Source organism: Nothoprocta perdicaria, unplaced genomic scaffold, assembly GCF_003342845.1.
Source record: "Nothoprocta perdicaria isolate Ctin4 unplaced genomic scaffold, notPer1 scaffold_40, whole genome shotgun sequence".
Taxonomy (NCBI): Eukaryota; Metazoa; Chordata; class Aves; order Tinamiformes; family Tinamidae; genus Nothoprocta; species Nothoprocta perdicaria.
Genome location: NW_020455644.1, coordinates 4,908,593 through 4,928,426, shown reverse-complemented (window position 1 = coordinate 4,928,426; position 19,834 = coordinate 4,908,593). Strand labels below are relative to the sequence as shown.

The 19,834-nt window shown below is 38.6% G+C and overlaps 1 protein-coding gene across 1 annotated transcript in view; it reads left to right on the top strand.

The window, feature by feature from the left end:
* Positions 1-19,834, top strand: part of LOC112952624 (copine-4) — a 93,316-nt gene that overhangs the window by 15,354 nt on the left and 58,128 nt on the right. Inside the window, exons 4-5 of the mRNA XM_026045516.1 lie at positions 958-1,041; positions 1,983-2,072. Of these exons, the coding sequence (XP_025901301.1) occupies positions 958-1,041; positions 1,983-2,072 (174 nt within the window). The remainder of the gene's footprint in view (positions 1-957; positions 1,042-1,982; positions 2,073-19,834) is intronic.

The following is a 19,834-nucleotide window of genomic DNA, read 5'->3' as shown; positions in this document are numbered from 1 at the left end:
TGAGTCTGAAGAGGCAGCTCAATCTATTCTAACACTATGCACTCCAGGGTTTGGTATCTCCAGTGGAATTAGGTCCCCCTCTCTCTGCTTGGCCTGTCGGCTGTGTGGGAGTCTGGCAGAATTAGCAGCCAAAGCCCCCTGCACACCGTCAGTGTGAGGAGCTGAGTGGAGCCCAGATGCTAAAGCTGCGTAAGGGCAATCTCCTGCCTTGCACATCCTGCTGGATTCTGTGCTGACTCTTCATTCTTCCATTAAATACATTACAGCCCTGTAGTTGGAACAAAGGGACAAACATACTACTGAGTTTTCTGTAGCAGGAAAAGAAATGGATCATTTATAAAGCAACACTCTGAGCACTGCAACATTGATGAGTCTCATCCTTGGGGCTTGTGGAAGACCTTATGTTGTTTGAGTCGTGCCCAAGACGGTGTGGAGTCTTCCTGCCTTCCCCAGGCATTCAGATTCTATGTCTCTTTTCAAAGGCCTGATCTCTTTGGTTGCTATTTGCATTTGTGGAACAGTGACCATGCCTCACGACATATTCAACCAAACTGATGTACCCAGACATTGGCAAAGAGATTATCCAAAGTTTTTCCCCTCTCCAGAGCAATCCAGTTAGCCAAACAGGTATGGAGGGCAGGAAGAAATGAGCTAGGTGAATGAAGGGGCTAAAATGCAGGAACCAAGCCTGGGCATAAGACCAGAAAAGGAATTAAAACATGAAAAGGAACTAAAATATCAGTTCTGCTTGCCATGTTAGCATAGCCAGACTGAGAACAACAGCAGCACTGTCAAAGTCCTTGTGGAATAAGGATGAAATATTGCTGAGGAACACTAGGAGGTCCCTCTGAAATCACACTTGGGTTTCCTTTTTCATTAGCAACCAGGGAAGCACAGATTCAGTGTGCCTGAAAAGTTCAAAATCTTCAGAGTAACTTGTTCTGTATTTTATTTTAGGATTTTTTCAGCAAATCTGATCCTTTTCTGGAGATTTTCCGGATGAACGATGATGCAACGCAGCAGCTTGTCCACAGGACTGAGGTAAGGAATTGCCCTGGATTTGCTTTCCAAGGACACGTGAGTGGGCTGTCATGAGGTATAAGGTTTGCTTTCTCTGTCACAACAGGCATTGCATGTACCTATGTTAAACAAAACTTTTATGTCTTGGGTATTTATTGACTAATGGGCATCAGGTCTTGACTTACACAAGAGAGAGGGAGAGTGATACTGAAGCSAAACTTTAATTAAACTGGCAGAAAATTCTCCAATTTTAAGGAATTTTTATATATTATATTTAGCCCAAGTCATATTGCAGATGATATGATATTTTCCCATTAATACTGTATTCTGTCAGCTCTGTCTCCTTGTTGCCAATCATCAAAAGGTTTGTAATTTAGGTGCTTTTTATTTGTTTCCCATGCCATAATTTCATTATTGCCTGCATGTCAATGACTGCTGCTGTCTTAAAAGAGCAGCATTTAGGAGTATAGGATCAGCTACAGCAGGTATACAGGGGTATCTTTCTGTCTGATACAGATCCTTTGAAATCTTCCCGACAAGTAAGACCCCATCCCTGAACAGATGCACATCCCCATTGCCTAATGCATCTGTGTCCTTTCCATATTTTCCAGTTCAGAGAGGTATTCCACTGCCTTCTGTTCATGAATTACTCCCAATCTGAGGTGTGGCAGTGCTGGGACAGTCACTGTAGTGCGACAGATCTGTGCACAGATCCATTCCCTGCATGTGCTTCTTCCTGGAGCTTTCTGAAGCAGATATGTTGAAAACTGCAGGCCACTCCAGGGCAGATACCCCGTGCATGTCATTCTGCAAACCTCCCGCTGAGCTCTACCTTTTTCCTTTTCCTCTTTCCTGGGAGCGTATTGAAAATCATGGCTTTTGATGAATACTGTTCAGAGATATGCAAATGTTAAGGGCTTTCCTTTTTTTTTTTTTTTTTTTTTTTTCCTCCTCACTCCTAGGTTGTGATGAATAACTTAAATCCAGCATGGAAGACTTTTAAAGTGTCTGTAAATTCTCTGTGCAGTGGAGACCAGGACCGCAGACTGAAGGTCAGAAGGTGTTCCTGCAGTTTGAATAGTTTTACTTCTAAGATACAAAACTTGGCTTCTGTTTTTGATTTAAAGATCGCTATTCTGTAGTGCTGTCTTTGACAGAAATGATGATCATACAGCAGTTTATGATTACCACAATCAAACTGTGATGCACAGAAGTGGGTTCAGTAAAGTGAAAAAAATGATGGGGCTGTTTGTGCCAATCAGTTGGGTAATTTAAACCCAGCATCATTGAATTGGTGAAAGTGTACTCAAGGCAAGTGGCAAACTTGCCACCATTTTCACTGCTGGTTCCTTGCTTTTATGTCCAGACTTCCTCTGTAAGAAAAATACTGAATTATGAGGTCTGTTTTTATATATGAAGAATGGATGGCCACAGAAACATGTCACAGTAACAACATCGTTATTAGCCAGCTGATGGTTGGGCATGTGTAGAAAAATCTGTCTTCCTCTGGCTTATGAAAATCAAGCAGCTCTGGCTGCTTAAATCAAGGCAGAACCTGATATTTCAGATCTTCTAATCAGGTTTAAGTTTAAAACTAAATTAAAGAATGTTAAAAAAAGAGCACTGTCCCCAACCTCTGTTCAGCTTTTCAGATCTATTGAAAAGATTTTGGGCCCCCAGACTGGTCTTTTTTTTCTCCTGTGATCTAAATGAATTGGCTATTTTTTTTTCTTTTCCCTGCAAATCTCTCTTCCTGTATCATTATAGCTTCATAATGTTCTGTATTATTATTTTTCACATATTATTTTTCTATATTCATTATTTTTCACAAAATGACACGTTTCTGTCTGGAACACATTGCAGTGCCACAAATGGGTGGAAAAGGAGCAAGGAGTTACGAACACTAGTTGTGATGACTCTCATTTATTGGCTTTGCAAAATCAGCACAGTTACCAAACAGCAGTGATGCAGCCACAGTGTTTGTGTATGTACTTTTTTATGGTAGAGTAGATACACCAGGAATGAAAACGTGTCTCTCTTTTTGTGTCTCGTTTTGCATTTCTGAGCAATCATTAAGTGGTGGGGTGAAGAGTCTAAGGTAAAAAGAAGCACTGAAAGAGTGAGGAAGGTTGAGACAAAGATGAAAAAAGGTAGCAAGGAAAAATAAGGGTTGAAGTGGATGGAACAGAGGGTGGTTAGGAGACCCAAAAAAGTATTTGTGATAGATGCATCTGAGAGATTGCAAGGAAGCTGAGAACTGAAGTGATGCAAGGAAACTCAAGTAAAACATCTTTGCATCTGTCCCTGAGGTGGTAAATGGCCAAGCCAGTTGTGTTTGGCATTTTCAGTGACATTGATACTGTCATAGGAGACGAAATAGAGAATGAGCACAGGGAAAAAGCTTTTCCTCCATTTTACAAGGCAAGTGCAATGAACAATATTGACTAAAGAGGACTTGTAATGCAAATGAAGAAATGTGGAGGAGTTAGTTATTGTAGCATATATAGGATGAGAGTAATGTGAAGTGTCAGGATAATGACTGTTATCCTGGGGGGTTGTGATTTTAAAAATTTCCTGGGTAGATTAAATATCAGTGAGTTTGGTTGCCTAAAACACAGAAGACAAGCAAATCACCCTATGTTGTAAAAGCAATGTAAATCTTCCAGAGAGGGGGAAAAAGGAAAAAGAGAAAAAAAATAAATAAAAGAAAGAAAGAAAGCATCTCTGCAGAGGTAGCAAAATGACAGACTCAACGGATGGTCCAGGACGATGAGTGTTTGGTGCCTCTGGAGACCGGGCTCTTGCTTTATGACAAAGTGAAGTGGTAGCTCTGGAGAAAGAGCGGAGCCTGCTGGTTTGCATATTGAGCTCACATTGTAGCTCAGGCAGAGCCGGGAGCTGAGCTTTTTCTTATGAATGGAGTGGACCATGAAAGGGAGAACAAGCAATTCTTGTTTGCTATAGTCTGAAGCGACTGTTTGGGTGTTTAGATGTGGGTGACGAGGCTAAAGCAGCAGGTGGGAGTATTAAATCTACTGCAGCATTCTGCRAGAATGAGTGGTGGTCAAAAGCTGCAGATGTCAAAATGCTAAAGAGCCTGGCATACTCAAAATGGGAGATGCTGAGAGACTGGAGAACGGATGTAATGTAACAGTCTCTTTATCCGTCTTCTACAGCAAAGCTGCTCTCAGTGCATGTGCCTTATGCAAGCAGATGCAGAAAGCAGCACCCTGCCTTTACCTGGGCACAAGATCCCAGGCCACCTTGCCCAGCTTATATCCCACAGTCACTTAGAGCATCAGCACTCAGCTGTGGCTGCACTTAGAGTTTAAGCCAACTTTTTAAGCATGGTCTCACAGTAACCTGGGACTAGACTTTGGTTTGAGGCTGAAGATGGCCATACTTTTGCTGCTCAAATGAGAACCCAAGTTGGCACAGAGCTGCTTTCACCACACTGTGTAGATGTGGCCTCTTAGATCACTTTGGCTTTCAAGAAGAAATGCAAAGGAAATGTGATGTTTAGAAATGTGATGTCTACAACATGAGGGCAGGTGTCAAATCCATGAGGGAAGAGGACTGTGGTTCTGGAGAGGGTGCCATGTTTTAACCTCTTTGAGACTGAGGTGAGAAGGTATCGGAAAAAAACTGCTGGTGTTTAACATTAGGCATAACATGGATTTGGGAATAATGGAGGAAGGCCTTTGGGTTATGAGCAGAGACAGCAGTTGAATTTATGTCTGCAGATGATACTGCTAAAAGATAAGGTAAAGAGCGAAAAGTCAGGAGGAAGAAGAATAGTTCATTGAGACTATCTGTAGAGAAGAAAAGGGAAAACTGAGGGAAAACTYAGAGGAAAGGGCTTAAGGAAAGAGAAAAGCATCAGGAAGAAATGGACTTTATGATCCTATTAWTTTTGAAAATTGTGTGTTTGTGAAAATTTCTTCTTTTTTTTTCAAAGTGTATGTGTTTTCATTTGGGTATGCAAGTGCTCATGGGCCCTGACTTAGGTTTTTGAGTATTTGTCCCAAGATTATGTTTAGACATTCACAGAAAAGCTCTTATTTGTGGAATATGCACCAGGTCACTAATGAGCACAGAAATAATTTCAAATTAATTATAATATAAAATAAGAATGAAACTTGAAGCCTCTTTAAAAGTCAGTCTCCTTAGCCCTTTTGGTGCTTGAAGATGAGGTTACTGTTATAAAGCAGCCCCTCAAATCAGCTGTGTCTAACAGATAGTGCTTTTCAGATGGCAATTCTGTTTGTCTTCTGGGTGGACTATAGCTTACGAATTTGATGGCAGCAAGAAGAGAAGAATGGCAATTATAAGATTTAGAGAAGTGAAGGGTTTAGCACTATATAAATGTTTATACTTTGATTTACATTGACTAAGCCTTCTGTTCTTCAGGCTACCGTATTTTTGAAGATCTGACTTTAAATTCTTTGTTTCATTTCATAAAGTATACAGCAATATGTTGCTGTTAAGCACTGGAAGAATTCCCTGAGCAGTATTCAATGTGGAGCCTTTTAGTGCACTCCAGCTGCCTTGCTGAGCACCAGCTTCTCACCAGGATTGTCTAATCACTGCACAGTAATCCCCTGAGCCTGGGTGATTTGGTGACTGTACCAACTGTTTCTTTTTAACATACTCTAAAAACATAACCTAAGTTAAGGTTTTAAGAGGCAGCAGGGATGCTTGGAGGGAATATGTCACTGTGTGTAAATTCTGCAAAGGAGGGAAGTCCTTCTTAGTAGCAGACACGTTGCACTGATGGCCTCCCTGGGCTCTGTCCACACTCTGCAGGCTCTTTGGAGCTCCAGACTCTTGGCCTTTCTTCTCTGCCACTGCAATTACATGTGTTCTGAGCTCAGTGGTTTGATTTATGTTATGAGGAGGGGGGACTAACATTGCAAAAATACACTAAAACAATACAGCTTAACTTACATAATATACTTAAGTTACAGAAATTTGCCCTTTGGTGAGTATTGCACCGAAAGCAGCCTTTGTGCTCTCTGAGCTTTTGAAACCTTCCAGTTAAAAATGTCTGTTTAAAAAGATGAGATGTGCAAGGTCACTAAAATCAAAGCAACCAGCAATTAGGGTCTCCCTTAAAAAGTCTTTGCCAGCATCCCTTACAAGGTCTGTAAATTTGAATTCCTTGTGGGCTTTTAAAAAAAATCYGACTTTGCTTTATTTAACTGTGGTGCAGAGAGCAGTTATTTTTTGTTCCTCTCAGGATGTCTTGTAAAACTTCACTGCAATTATTTCTGCTCTTGGTTTTATTATAAAAATGATGCCTTGTGTTTATGAACCTGTGCTTTTCTTCTTGGCACTGAAGCCACCTGAGAAGCTTGGTCACACTTCAGTGCCAGTCATAACTTCATTCAATGCTAACAGTACCAAGTTTATATATGTTGAAGGCTTCAGCCTTTCTGATATGTAAATACTAGCTTCAGTTCACATAGGTTATTACTGAAAAAACTGCATGGGGGCTATAATGTGTTATCCATCTCTTCTAGTAGTTGTAGGTTCTTGTTTAAGAGGAATTGTGGTAATATACATGAAAAAATAGATGTTATAATTATTTAGTGTAATACTTGATGAATAAACAAGTAAAAAGGTGCTGTAGAGGTACAGACTGTGTGGTACAAATGACTTAGGGTAAGAATGTAATCTGTGGAGACTGTACAGAAAACTTCACTGAAAGAAATTTGCTCTGAAGGAAAAAATGGGGGAAAATGGAAGAAAAAGTTACTTACAGATGAAATAGCAGAAGAAACTGCAAAAGGAAGTTCTTGTCATGTCTATTGGAACATTCTCTCTATCCCTCTCCAGTACAGGGAAAATTTTTGAAAGAAAAATGTACATTAGGCACTTTGCTGCTGTTCAAAAGCTTCTCCTGTATGTTGGGATGGTGTCAGTGTGTCAATATGTTTATTATTGCTGCATCTCTGCCTATAGCAGATTACARAACACGGTCCTGATCCTCCTGATGCTTATTCACATACACACAGCTCTGTCTGGAACAGGCATCACGGAGCTCTACTTATACCAGGAGATCATAAGGCCTCCAGATGTGTGAATGATTCTTGCAACATGAAGCCCTGAGACATTGTACAGAAAGGAGAGGCTACTTCTGAGTAACCTGCCTTTCATTGGACTCTTCCAAGTGAGGTTAAAGGCTGGTTTTCCATTGCTCCTCATTCTTTCTTATGTCCTGTTGACTTCCTTGCTTCTGGCCTTTGGATGTGCTAGAGGAGCTACTACTTTTTGCACATAGATTCTATGTTTGGTTTGCTGGCAAGGGATCTATCTGCACATGTTTGTAGGCCTCAGTATATTGAGATACATTGTAGGGTCATCAAGATCATTGTGATTTCAATTTAATAAGAAGATCTTTATAAATAGCAATACCTTGGCCGTTTCAATGTGAATTTTCGTAGGCAATGYTTTTACGGTATATCATTGCTAACAGAGTCTTCTGTAGAGATCTGCACTTTGCTTAAATTAAAAATCTACAGTGTATTTTCTGCCTTGTTGCTGCTATTATATAATATGATCCTTGCTTGCAATATTAATAGAAGAAGCTCTACAGCCTGCCTTTCCTTAACAAGAAAGATTCTGATGTTACGCTAGATGAAAATAGGCATTSACTTTAATTTTAATCTTTTTCCTGGGATCTGATCCTAGGTTATGTTATGGCATTTTGAATGACAGGCCTTTCTCTAATAGCTGTAGTGGTATTTCTTTCTGATTTCTTCAGAGCATTAAACTTTCCACACAAAATGACAAAAATTTGATTGTATCATTAAAGGGAAAAAAAAAAAAAAAAAGCTTGTTTATGGGCTGCAATTCTTTCTAGATCRATAAGCTTTCAGACCTTTAGACTTTACTACAGTTCTGCTAATACAGGTATTTTATAAGCTGTAATCCTTCAATAAGCATGCAGTATCTTTGAATAACAGCAGTGAAAGTAACTGGGCAGAACCTATGAAGAAGGCGAAGCAAAGCTTAAGAGACGAGCAGTAAGTAATACTTTCTGACAAATCCATTAGTGCTATATTCTTTCATGGTTTATCTGCCATAGAGTATTTGAAGCCCTAACATAGAATGATATGGTTTATGGTGAAAAGCTGTAATATTTGTGCGGGGTTTTAAAAGGTATGTGGCACAAAGGCCAAGCCAAGCAGTACGAGACAACAATTAGGGAAGCTTGAACTGAAGGATTTCATGTCATTTCATAATCAAATAATCATAGCTTTTTTTTTTTTTTATTCTCTTAATCCCGTGTAGAAAGAGACTCAGTCCAAAAACCAATGAGAACCTATGTTAAACCTAGGTTTATTTATTTGAGTGTTTTTATTCATACCTGATTAGCTATGCAGGTCTACATTTTTCTACTAAATTTACTAACAAAATTAATACCAGGGAAGTCAGTTATTCACTCATGGCCTACCTTGACGTTGATATTGTTGAAGAGGTTTTGGAGTCCTTTTTGTGGAACTCTTTCAAAAAATAGCAAGAAAGAGAATATCAAGCTTTTACATGTGAATCATAAGAATTTAAAGATGCTTTCAATTTACTTTTTCAGTGAGTCTCAGTTCTTTTGTATTAGGTCAGGGTATTTTCCTAAAATTTTTAGAATAATTGCCTCCCTCTCGGAGTGTGCAAATCTTTCTTTAAAAATTTAACATTTTAAGGATTTTCTCTGGTGAGTTTTCAGAGGTGTTCCTGTAAAAGAGACTGGTAATTTTAGGTAATTACAAGTTTCTCCTTGGTGTTCATAGCAAGCAAAAAAATAAGAATTGGGAGATTGTGTATATTTAACACAGGAGTTTATATAAAGAAATACACTAGATAAAAGGTAAAATAAAGTGTAAATTTGTATTGCTTAACAAGAGGAAGGGTTTTAAAACTGATTTCTGAAAACTGAAAAATGATCCATTTTTTTGAAGGTTTTCATAAAGGTAAAAATAAAGGGCATGTTGTAAAGGCTGATCAATTTGAGGCCTGCTTGGGTAAATGCCATAGGATTTCCTTTTCACAGTCCTTAGTACTGTCCTTAAATGTTTCTCTTGCTTTCTCTCTAATGTTCTCCTTGTTTTTGATGCACACTTGCGGTTGCAGGAACAGTATAGTTGYTAAAAACTCAAGTGGCTCACTCGACAAGAAGCACTGTGATTGTGGGGAATTTTATGCAACTACTCATCCTGTTTTATGAGTTTGGGTTAATATATAATTTAGCAATCAGTTTATGAGTGCCTCCTGAATTCATTAATCACAGCAGTGTGTTTGGGACCCTGATTCATCCGAGCATCTTGAGAACTGATCCAATCAATCTTAGCAAGGTCTGTGTGGGGGCCGGGGAGGGGGCACAAGATCTAAGTGTAACCTCAGCTCACGTCTTCCATTTTCCCTCTCCTCTTCCCCGACTGTATTCATGATAGAGCAATGAATTCCACATTGTGCTAAAGATTTAAGACTGGGAAATAGACTCGAGAAATGAGCTTGATCTGTTTCATATTGGAGTCAAGGGAACTCATTTTGTTGACTTTAATAGGCACTAGTTTGCTTTCCATTGTTCTAACTGCTGGATATACGGCAAATTAATTGCCAGATTAATTAATCTAGATTTAGGTTAATTGATGTTTGTAAAGTGCTTTGAAGATGAAAGCGCTATCTAAATGACAAGTGCTGTCACTACACTTAGAGGTGCAAGCGCATTGCACAAAGGACAGATCACCTGATACRCAGTGCTTCAAAAGAAAATAGCTGATAATTCAGATCTCGAAGGGCCCAAGCTCGTGGCGATGGTGGTGGAAGGCTGAGGAGTACTGGTTCCATATGAATAAAATGAACAGGGCAGCAAGAGACGGTCATCTTGTGCTCTTCCCCTGGGGGACTCTGACAGACCTAATTTCGGCATAAAGAGATTTCTTTTCCCCTTTACCAAAGTTCACATTTTCATGATCTCTGGGACAAGAATGAAGAAGCTTCTCTGTGACACTGCAAAGAGCATTCAGTGTGTGAAATAAGGGCAGAAAATGGTTGTGTAAGGTGGACTTTGTGGATTTGTTACTCTGGGTTAGAGGATCAGAGCAGTGTTTTCTCACTTTCTCTCTTGTAAATAAGAGAATTGCTTCCAAATAATATGTACATTGTATTTATTCTGAGCTTTCTCCAGTTGCTTCTTGCCACCATCGTTTCATCTCAAAACCACCATCGTTTCATCTCTCCAGCTTTGCAATGGAAGTCACCAATATGCAAAATGTTTAGAAGGTCTCTCTCTGTACTCTCTCAAGTTATCTTTGAAAGTGGATGTTAATTCCCTGAAATGAAACAGAGGTTCCTATAAATGCTGCTTATCGTAATCCAAATTAGAGGGGTCTGGTTCTTCACAGGCCAATAACTGGTACAGTACTAAATCCCATCGCTGGGACTTTTTCAAATGACACAAAGTCAAGCACCAGGAATGAGGATCAGCTCCACAGTAGAGGGCAGGGATGTTGGGGAGTGGGTGGATGAATTAGATGACCTCTACCTTCTTTCTGATTTTCCAGTTGGTATATTGATAATCCACTGAACACTACACAGATCCATGTATTACCTGCTTACTGGCTTACTATAGCAATTTAAAAGGAAATGCTACTGTTTGAATTAAAAGTAGAAAATGAATCTCTGCTTTCATCAAAATAAATCAGCTTAGGTATAAACCTATAAAGCAGCTGTATGCTACGGTGAGGGAGTTCTAAGTATTGCATATCCTAAATAAAAACCATCAATCTAATACCAGCGCATTTGCTGTGAGGCTTACAGTATCTCATCATGTTCAAAATGAGAGTAAATGGATGTGTAGTCTATTTTTCATCTTCTTTTTTTTTTTCATTTCTTTCAGTTTAGACAGGAAAGAAGAATAAAGTCAATTTGCAGACAATCTAATTTTCAGACTTTCATAGAAAGTTTTGAAGTATCACAATGGCTGATATCTAGCCAACTTATAAAACATTGTTCTTTTCAAATATCATTTTCCCTGTGTAAATTGAAAATTACACAAACATAGAGATTTTTCTCTAGTTGTTAAATTTTGTAATAAATGTGTTCTTTTCTATCAACTATATGTTTTTGCTGCTTAAATAGAAAGCTTACCTTAAAATTCTGCTCATAAATTATATCTTTATAGTTTATATGCAATCACACAGCAACATAAAAATGGTTACACATTAGAGAGAGTCAAATATATTTGCTTTAAATAGGAATATTCTGAGAGAATGTGGCATTTTAAAATTCAAGGAAAAAATAGTGTATTTGTTATGGGTAAAAAGTACAGCAAGTGTCTTCAAGGAGTTAATTATAAATGACTTCCTCTGATACTGTAGGCAACATAGAGCAGAAATWGCCCTTAAGTGTGGCTAAACTTGAATATTTTAGAAAGTGTCTCAGCACACATGGGTCACTTGGAAAGTATGGACTTTGTCTTGCAGTGGAATTATGTATTTAGCCCTTCCATGCATTTTTAGGAAGCCTGYGAGGAAATAATCTGTCATCACCCTCTACTTTGGTAATGCTTGTGCAGAATAACAATAGGGCAAGAGGAAACAGCCTTAAGTTGCACCAGAGGAGGTTCAGATTAGACATTAGGAAGAATTTGTACACTGAAGGAGTGGTGAAGCGTTTAAAAAGGCTGCCCAGGGAAGTGAAGGATTCATCATCCCTGACAGCATTCAAGAAACATGGACATGAGGCACTTAGGGACACGGTTTAGCAGGCAGGGTGGGGATGGGTTGACAGTCAAACTTGATGATCTTGAAGGCCCTTTACAACCATAATGATTCTGTGACCTGAGTGGTCACTATGGCAGCTCCTACCATTACACTCAAGTGCCTAAGATTTATTCAGATGTACTAATTACCTACTATCTACTACTTGATATTGTTGACTATAGTGTTACTATCTTAGAGTTCCTAATGAGTCTCTTCATTTATTTTCTTTCTGAGAAATTCCATGATTTACTGCTGATAGGCAGTTTCTCTTCTATACTAGGAAAGCTTTAGTCTAACACACCTTTTCCCAATATTTATCGGGTGTTTCAGCAGTTGAGATGGAGTATAGGAGAGATATGGACCTTGTGATACCTTTAAGAACAAAAACAGCAGCAGCATTTTTTTCACTGATACCTTTCACTTGAATTAATAACACGGCATTTTACAGAGCAATATGTCAGAGAACTGAAGAGTATAATTTGAAGTCTTAATGAAAATGTTAAAAAAAAGTATGGAAAAAAGTTATCTGTAGGATTTGGAGTCCAATTAGATGTCCTGGGTAACTGTAGAAGCCAACAATGCATGAATTTTTAGTTTCTTCTTTTCTTTTTCTTCTTTTTTTTTTTTTAATTTGGAAACAAAACTGGGCACATGACCACTCTGAAGACTAGACCATTGTATTGTGTCCCAAAAGAGGATAAGTACTAAGATCACTCATATGTTTGTGCAGAAAGCAGTTACATGCATATTAAGTGACGCAGTTTCTGTTGATGGCTCCTGCTAGAATAAAAGATATGAAACAAGTTGAGAACAAACGACCAGTTTTTAAAATGGAAGAAGTTATCAGAAATATCTCCAGCAGTCTCTGCTGGGACCATATTTTGTCTGAGGTAATCAGGAGTGACCTTGAGAAAAGGAAAAATATGAAGTGACAAAATGTATCACTGATGACAGATGACATAAAATCATCCAGGATTGTTTTGTCTTCAAAATGTCACAAAATGATCTTATTGCCAACAATTGGCCTGAAGATAAAGGTAGCAAGAAAGTTAACAAAAACGTTCAGAAGCATGGGAAGGCTCCCATCCACAAACAGAGAAAATTCAGGAAAGCCAAGAACTGCAAATGTGTTCAAAATGGGACTAGGCAAATTCATGAAAAGCTATTGCATTGGCTGGCTAATAATACCATGTATCAGATGCTCTCACCAGCTTCAGGAGATTCTGCGAAATTGTTGACTGACAGGAGTGGGGAGAATATGATGAAACAAGGAGGAATGTGTCTTTGCCTTGTCTCATTTAATCTGCTTCTGAGCCATCACTAGCTTCTGACAGAGCCGACAGAGGCCAGTGCCATGTAACAGTTAAAACATTTTCTTATGGTGAACGCTGTTGGACTGTTGAGCCTGTAGCTTTCAAGATGAAATTTGAGTGTTGACTTTAATCTGTAAAATATCTCTAGATGTGTAGAGTTTAATTATTTGAGAAACTGTGCGTGTTTGAAACTATCAAATGTATATTTGGGTGTGTGCATGGTGCAGGGTTTTTGTCCTTCCAGTACAGCTTTATGAACAGCTGGAAGACAATGGATTATTTAGCACTGAAATYTGTACAGTTTGCTGTGTTTAAATACACGGATGAGTCACACTGGTTTTCTGCTGTACTGTGGCACCTGCACTACCATGTGGCAGAAAATAGTAGTTCTGCTGGGTGCCTTCAAAGCCTTGCCCAGATCCTGGACACACATGCAGAGCCGTATTTGGCATTCTTTTCTTGTTTACATTAGCTCATTTACTTTTTTGAAAAACACTCGTTCTTAACAGAATTTCCGTTCAGTAGCCTCTATTTCTGCTTTTTAATGAATCCATTTCTAGTTACAAGGACAACATCTGAAAATTGGATGACTAGATGTCTGGTAAGGCTTATTTTTACAGGCTAATTAAAAGGTAGGCTGCTGACATTAGGCAGTTATGATTCATATCTTGTACAGACAACAGTATTTCAGGCTGCTCTTCAAAACAGTGAAGTAAATACTTCATTAGAGTCATCTCATAAGTAGATCTTCGACTTACAACCAGGCTAAAATGTCAGAGTAAGATTTTTACCTGCTGTCAGGTTTGGTGGCTGCTTTCTTCACAATGTGACAAACCATTCATGAATAAGAAGGAACCTGGGGGAGAGGACAGGGACAATTGCTGCAGACTAATGATACATTTTATTAAAAAATGAGTTTTATTGACCCACGCAGTGAAGAAACTTTTCACTTCAGTGTTTCTTGATTTTGACAATAAAAAAGAAAGATAATGGAWACAACCAGATTGCCTAACTAATTTTCCTGTGCTTCCAGGTGGCTATGGAGAGAGTTTCTCTTCCCTAGGTCCCCACTCCCTAACCGACCTGAGCTATCCAGGAAGAGTCAGTATCTGACCCTGGGAAATTTCACCTCATAGTGGCCCTGGGCTTAATGAGCAAGCCTACTACGAACCTTCCCACTTCTTTTGTGGATGGGATCCCTTTACCACAGTTCAGTCTCCCCTCCATCCCATGTTCCCCTCCTGGGAGTCTTGACATGGTGGCTCTGCTCTGACACTGTTAGGCTGAGATGAGGGAYGCTGAGGCATGGCCTGGATTTGGCCCTTCTCTGTGCCCTTACAGGAATGGAGAATCAGTGCAGATTTAAACCTGCAGCTTGGAGGGAGCAGAGATAAAGCAGACTGGATGGCCCAGAGCTGGGCAACAGAAGGTACCACATGTGGTTAGGTCTGAGGCTGTGATACCATCAGCCCCTGAGGTTATTACGGACATTTGAAACTGTGACTCTGCTGCAGTGCTGTTTTATTTCCTATCACTGAAACCTTGACTTCTGCTGCGCAAAAGCTGTGTCAGACTGTGAGAGAATGGTGTTTCTCATCTGGATGCAGAGTGTGCTCYTCCAAGCAGACTTATGAATATGTAAAACATGCACAAAATAATTAAAAATCACTAACTCAGACTTTTAATCATCTTGTGCACATTTTAAATTTTTAAATTGTGATTTTAGTGGCCCAAATTTGTTTGTTCACAGCACTTGAACCCTTAATCTCCTTAAGGGCCTTAAATCCTCAACATTACATAGCTTTAAGGTGATCTGCAAAAGTAAAATACTGAATCTCAGTCATGTAATATTCATTGAATGCTCTCCTAGGAACAGGATTGGCTGCCTTGCTCCCATTTTCCTGCCTGTTCAGAGTATTGAGCATGTACTTGTAAAGTTCTTGACATTTGAATTCTTTCCTTTGATCTTTAATGATTTAGAAATGAGGGCCCGATCTGTTATTGAGCCAATATACAGCGTCTTGTGCTGATTTCCTTSATAGTTTGTTTCCTGCCTTCCTAAGGCATCCTTGCTCTGTTCACTGTTACATCATTGTCACTGATAGACTGGCCACTATGGATCAGTTAAAGGTTAGATTTTCAGAGGAGCTTCAGAAATAAAGTTAAAGTCTGGAGAAGGTGAAATAAACCAAGGAGGGATATCCCTTTATTAGGCTTGTATAGGYAAGCATTCCTTTGAAGGTAAATAGTTGAGATTTCCTTTAAAACCTTTTTTCATAGAATCATAGGATGCTTAAGGTTGGAAGGGACCTCAGAGGTCATCTAGTCCAACCTCCCTGCTCACGCAGGGTCAYTTAGAGCACATGGCACAGAGCTTTTGTTTTGTTTTGTTTTGTTTTGTTTTTGTATTCTAGGGGGTATTCATTTTAGGCACTCTTTAAAAGACACTCAAAAGTCTACCTGTAGTTAATAATTTTTGAAAACTATTTTTGCTTCATGGAGTACAATAAGAAAAGAGGCAGCTGCAGGAATCAGTTCTGCTGTGCGGTGCTCTGTCCCCAGCAGCTGTGGCAAACAGACCAGTCCCTCTCAAGGCCCCACTCTGCAGGTCCCAGTGACTTCYAAAAGAACCTAGGCGTAGTTTTAGTACTGAAAGCTTTGCTAATTCRTTTTTTTCCCAGAAATGACAGAAAGGAAAAGATATGCATACTGTGAGGATATCCTTCAAATAATGCTAAGAGAAAAATAGCTGCACATCGATGGTGTGTCAAGCGCCCTATGATGCCATATATTTCTTGTCCATCTCTTCACGCTACTAACAGGCAAGCCAGTGCTCCAGTATCTCACTCTTGCAAGGTTAATTTGTGGAAAMCATCCAGAATTATTAATGATTTTTCTTTTTTAAAAATCTTGGCCTTTGCCTTTTAGGAAAGTATGCACAAAATCCAGTGATGCAGGATCTTACTGGCAGGACCGTGAGCTGTGTGCTRCCATTTGATCTTCTGCAGAGGAAAGGGCCTGTGCAGATGAGGAGCAGAGTCCGACCATTACAATCCCGCAAGAGCACTCAGTGAGGAGCCTCCTTATGCCAGTACAAGGCAGTGCTGAAGGAAGTCATCAGACTGGCAGTGTCTTCATTACCTTTTTCACCCTCATTCCACCTGATGGTAAGGATACTTACCCCAGGTAACCTAAGTACAGTAGGCAAAACATTTGTGAGAATTTTCACCCAAACGTTTTTTGACAAAGTCTCCCGATTGAGTCACTTGAAACAATTTGAATCTGTCTCATTTTTTTCAGCTTGTTTCATAACAAAGGTTCTGTATTGAACTTTTACAATTCAAGGTGGCATTTTGTAGTCTGGTTCTTGTCTTTTTTTTTATGTCCTTTGAATTTTAGAACTGGGAAATTGAAATCAAGGCTTCTTTCCTATTTTTCAGTTTTTTGATTTTTTTAACATTGGTTTGGATCAAAATGCAGAAGTTCATGTGATATATTTGGTAATATTACATGAATACATTGTAATACATTCTACATGATGGTAAGATATTACATATTTGGCACAATATGCCCAATAATATATTTGTAATATATACCTCCAGTACAGAGAACATCAGTTTTTCACTTAGTTCTTTCTCTGTGAAAAAGTGGCATAAAAAGAGGTAGCAGTAGCTGGGGAGAAAAAAAAAAAGCATTGTCAGCATATTTTCTTTCTCTCTCCTCTGCTCCTGTTAAAAATTTGCTTGGAAATAAAATGATCGCTCCTATTCTTTCTACTCCCTTGCTAGCTGTGATCCATCCCTGGTGAGTTGCTCTCCCCRTTGCCCCATGCAGTTAGCTGTACTTCAGTGTCGCAGCAGGAGGCAATTTCTGCTCATACTTTCAAGCTCATTTGCGATTAGCCTTTAGCCCAAATGTCTTCCTGGCTTTGTTCTTGGCTTTCCAGTGCTCTTCTAGCTTTTCTGCTTTCCCTGCTCTTCTCACAAATAGACAGATATGTCTAGTAAAGAAATTCCAGTGAGATTGCTTTCCTGAAGTCTTGTTTATAGGTTTTATTTGGAGAAGTGGTGTGAATTTGCTTCTCATCTGGAGTGCCTATTGCATCTTAGTGATTTCCAAAAGGAGACTTCCTTGTTTTGAATATTTCCAGTAGTGGAAAATGACTGTTGCATCTGCATTGTACATAACACAGAAAATGAGAGACAGATCCTGATTTGCCAAAAAGGATTTGATTCTACTGATCTTCCTCAGATTTAGTATCAAAACTGCTTTAAAGCAAATACAGACCTGAGCATCACTTTTTGGGGATTTTCTTTACTCCAGTAAGTGAAGGAGGGCAATCACCTGCCCAGTAAAGACAATATATTGTGTTATTCGTAAGTGGTATTTTAACTTTTTGTTTCTTCTCATCTTTCAATTCTGACTTCAGGGTTAGTCAATGTAATAACATCAGTTAAATGAGGTTTTTTTCTGCAGACTTTATTATTGTTATATTTAATTTCAGAAATTAAAATTAATATACTCAGAAATGTATTAATGTTTTATGTCCACTATATTAACGGCACAATGAAGCCACACAGTGAAGTGTCTTACTCAGACAGTAAAAACTCTTTCTGAGCAAGTGTTATTCACTCCTCGGTCTGTACTGAGTCATTGGATAACAAACCTCCCTAAATTTTGATAGTTATCCCCAGGAAAAAAAAATAAGAGTAATTATATGACCTTTTGCTTATTTTTTAGATTGAGATATCCTAGATGATTATTAAATTATAGAATAATTTAGACCACAAGTGACCTTAACGATTTGAATTCGGGTAACCTCATTGACAATATTTTCCTCAGATTAATATGTAACACAGAAGAAGTATGAAAGATATCTTTAATTCCTAGCGCTGTCCCTAAACAGGAAGTAAAGTGAAACCATGTGATTTTGATCATGATATGGTTTGAATACTTGTAACAAAAAAACACTGGAGATTTTTGGGTAGGATTAAAAAATATGTATGTTTTCATGTGCCTAATCTGAGCACTCTAAAAGATTCAATTTTTCAATTTCTCAGCACTTTCTGAAAATATCTTGACGGGTCTTAAGCTGGAGGAGTCAAAATCACAAGTCACTGATGAAAAAAATTGGCTTGTGAAGTTATTTCTGTATCTTCACTTTTTTTTTGTCTGTTAAATTACCATGCAAGCCTCCTCTGTGCTAAACTAACTGCAAAATTAACTATTTGTTTTAAAAGACAAACATCTTTGCTTATGGCCGGAGGTGATTAATTGTTACCTTTGGCTAATTCCTGTAGTAATTTTTACTTCTCCTGAAACACAGCATCTTCTAACAAACTGTGAGCACCAAAAAGATGCTTCTATTAGCTCCATTTGATTTTCTGAGCTTTGACTGGTATGCCATGCTAATTTTATGGCCGTTTTTATGTGAGTGTGTAGTCGACTCATACAGCGTCATATTCACATAAAGGAACCATTCTATTTGTAGCTTTTTAGTGCATTTATTAAATATATTTATTTCACAGTTTTAATATGTGGAACTAATGTATTGCTCCTTAACACAGTTACCTAATAGCTTTAATATTCTGATCATTTATTTATTCAGATCATTTCCTTCAGGGATTTTCAAATACTTTACAATGAATTATTCTGTATATTTATGATATGAAGTAATTAATAAAACCATTCTGGAGACATCTAGGCAAATGGGAGACTAGACTGTGACATTACTCAGATGCACCATTGTTCAAAAGAATGAATAAGATCTCAGAAGGTCACACAACTCTGAATCAAAGGCATGATATTTTGCAAAATTATTGCTTACCTTCTGTTGGCACTCATGTTTTCAACCTTTTTCCCATAGCTATAAAAATAAAGGTTTATATATGTGTGTGCATGTTGATACATTCACAGGATTCCGAGATACCAAGCTTAAAAAATGTTATAAAGTTTAAGATAATTGGCAGAACATCTCTAGTTTAGTGTAAGAACAATGTTGCAGAAGCAACTTGGGGGAGGAATTCTGCACCCTAAATTCATTTTTTCCTGGTGCTGATGAGTAGGACRAATGCTAATCTGTCCATAAACCATTTGTTTGAGATCACACAGTTGATAGTGTTAGAATCAGGCTTAGAAACAGGGAGCACTGGCACAACAGCAGTGCCGTTAGCTGTAAACAGATGTATTTCTTAGATGGTTCATATCTGAAAATGTGTGCAAATTAACCTATTTCTTGGAGAAGTATTTTAGGCAAGGTTAGAATTTTTGGTGAGAGTGAGAGAAAGAAAAAGGGAGAGAAATTAGCAGCACATCAACCAATGGTCAAGAAGAGCTGGCTGAAGTGTAGGAAACCCAATTGAATACAARTCATTTGCACATTGGCTAATTGAGAGCCAATTTCTCCCAATTCCTCCTGTTCAGGCAGATCCACATTTCATAATTGGACCAGAGGGAGTGCACAAGAGAAAGACTATCATACAGTATTTAAATGCTCTCCTGCGATGTGAGAAACCAGGTTCAAAACCTCGCCTTAATAAATACTTAAAGATTTATGCAAAGTGAAGCAGCTCCAACAGAGAAGAATGAGAGAGAGGCACTGAGCAGAARCCTAGAATCGCTCCTCTCTTGGTGGATCAAGGTGATCACTGAAAAGTGTGCAAAATAGCAGAAGGGGAAGGTACAGGAAACAGTGTCTGAAGTACGGGGCAGAAATACTGTTTTCTATTCCCTTACTCA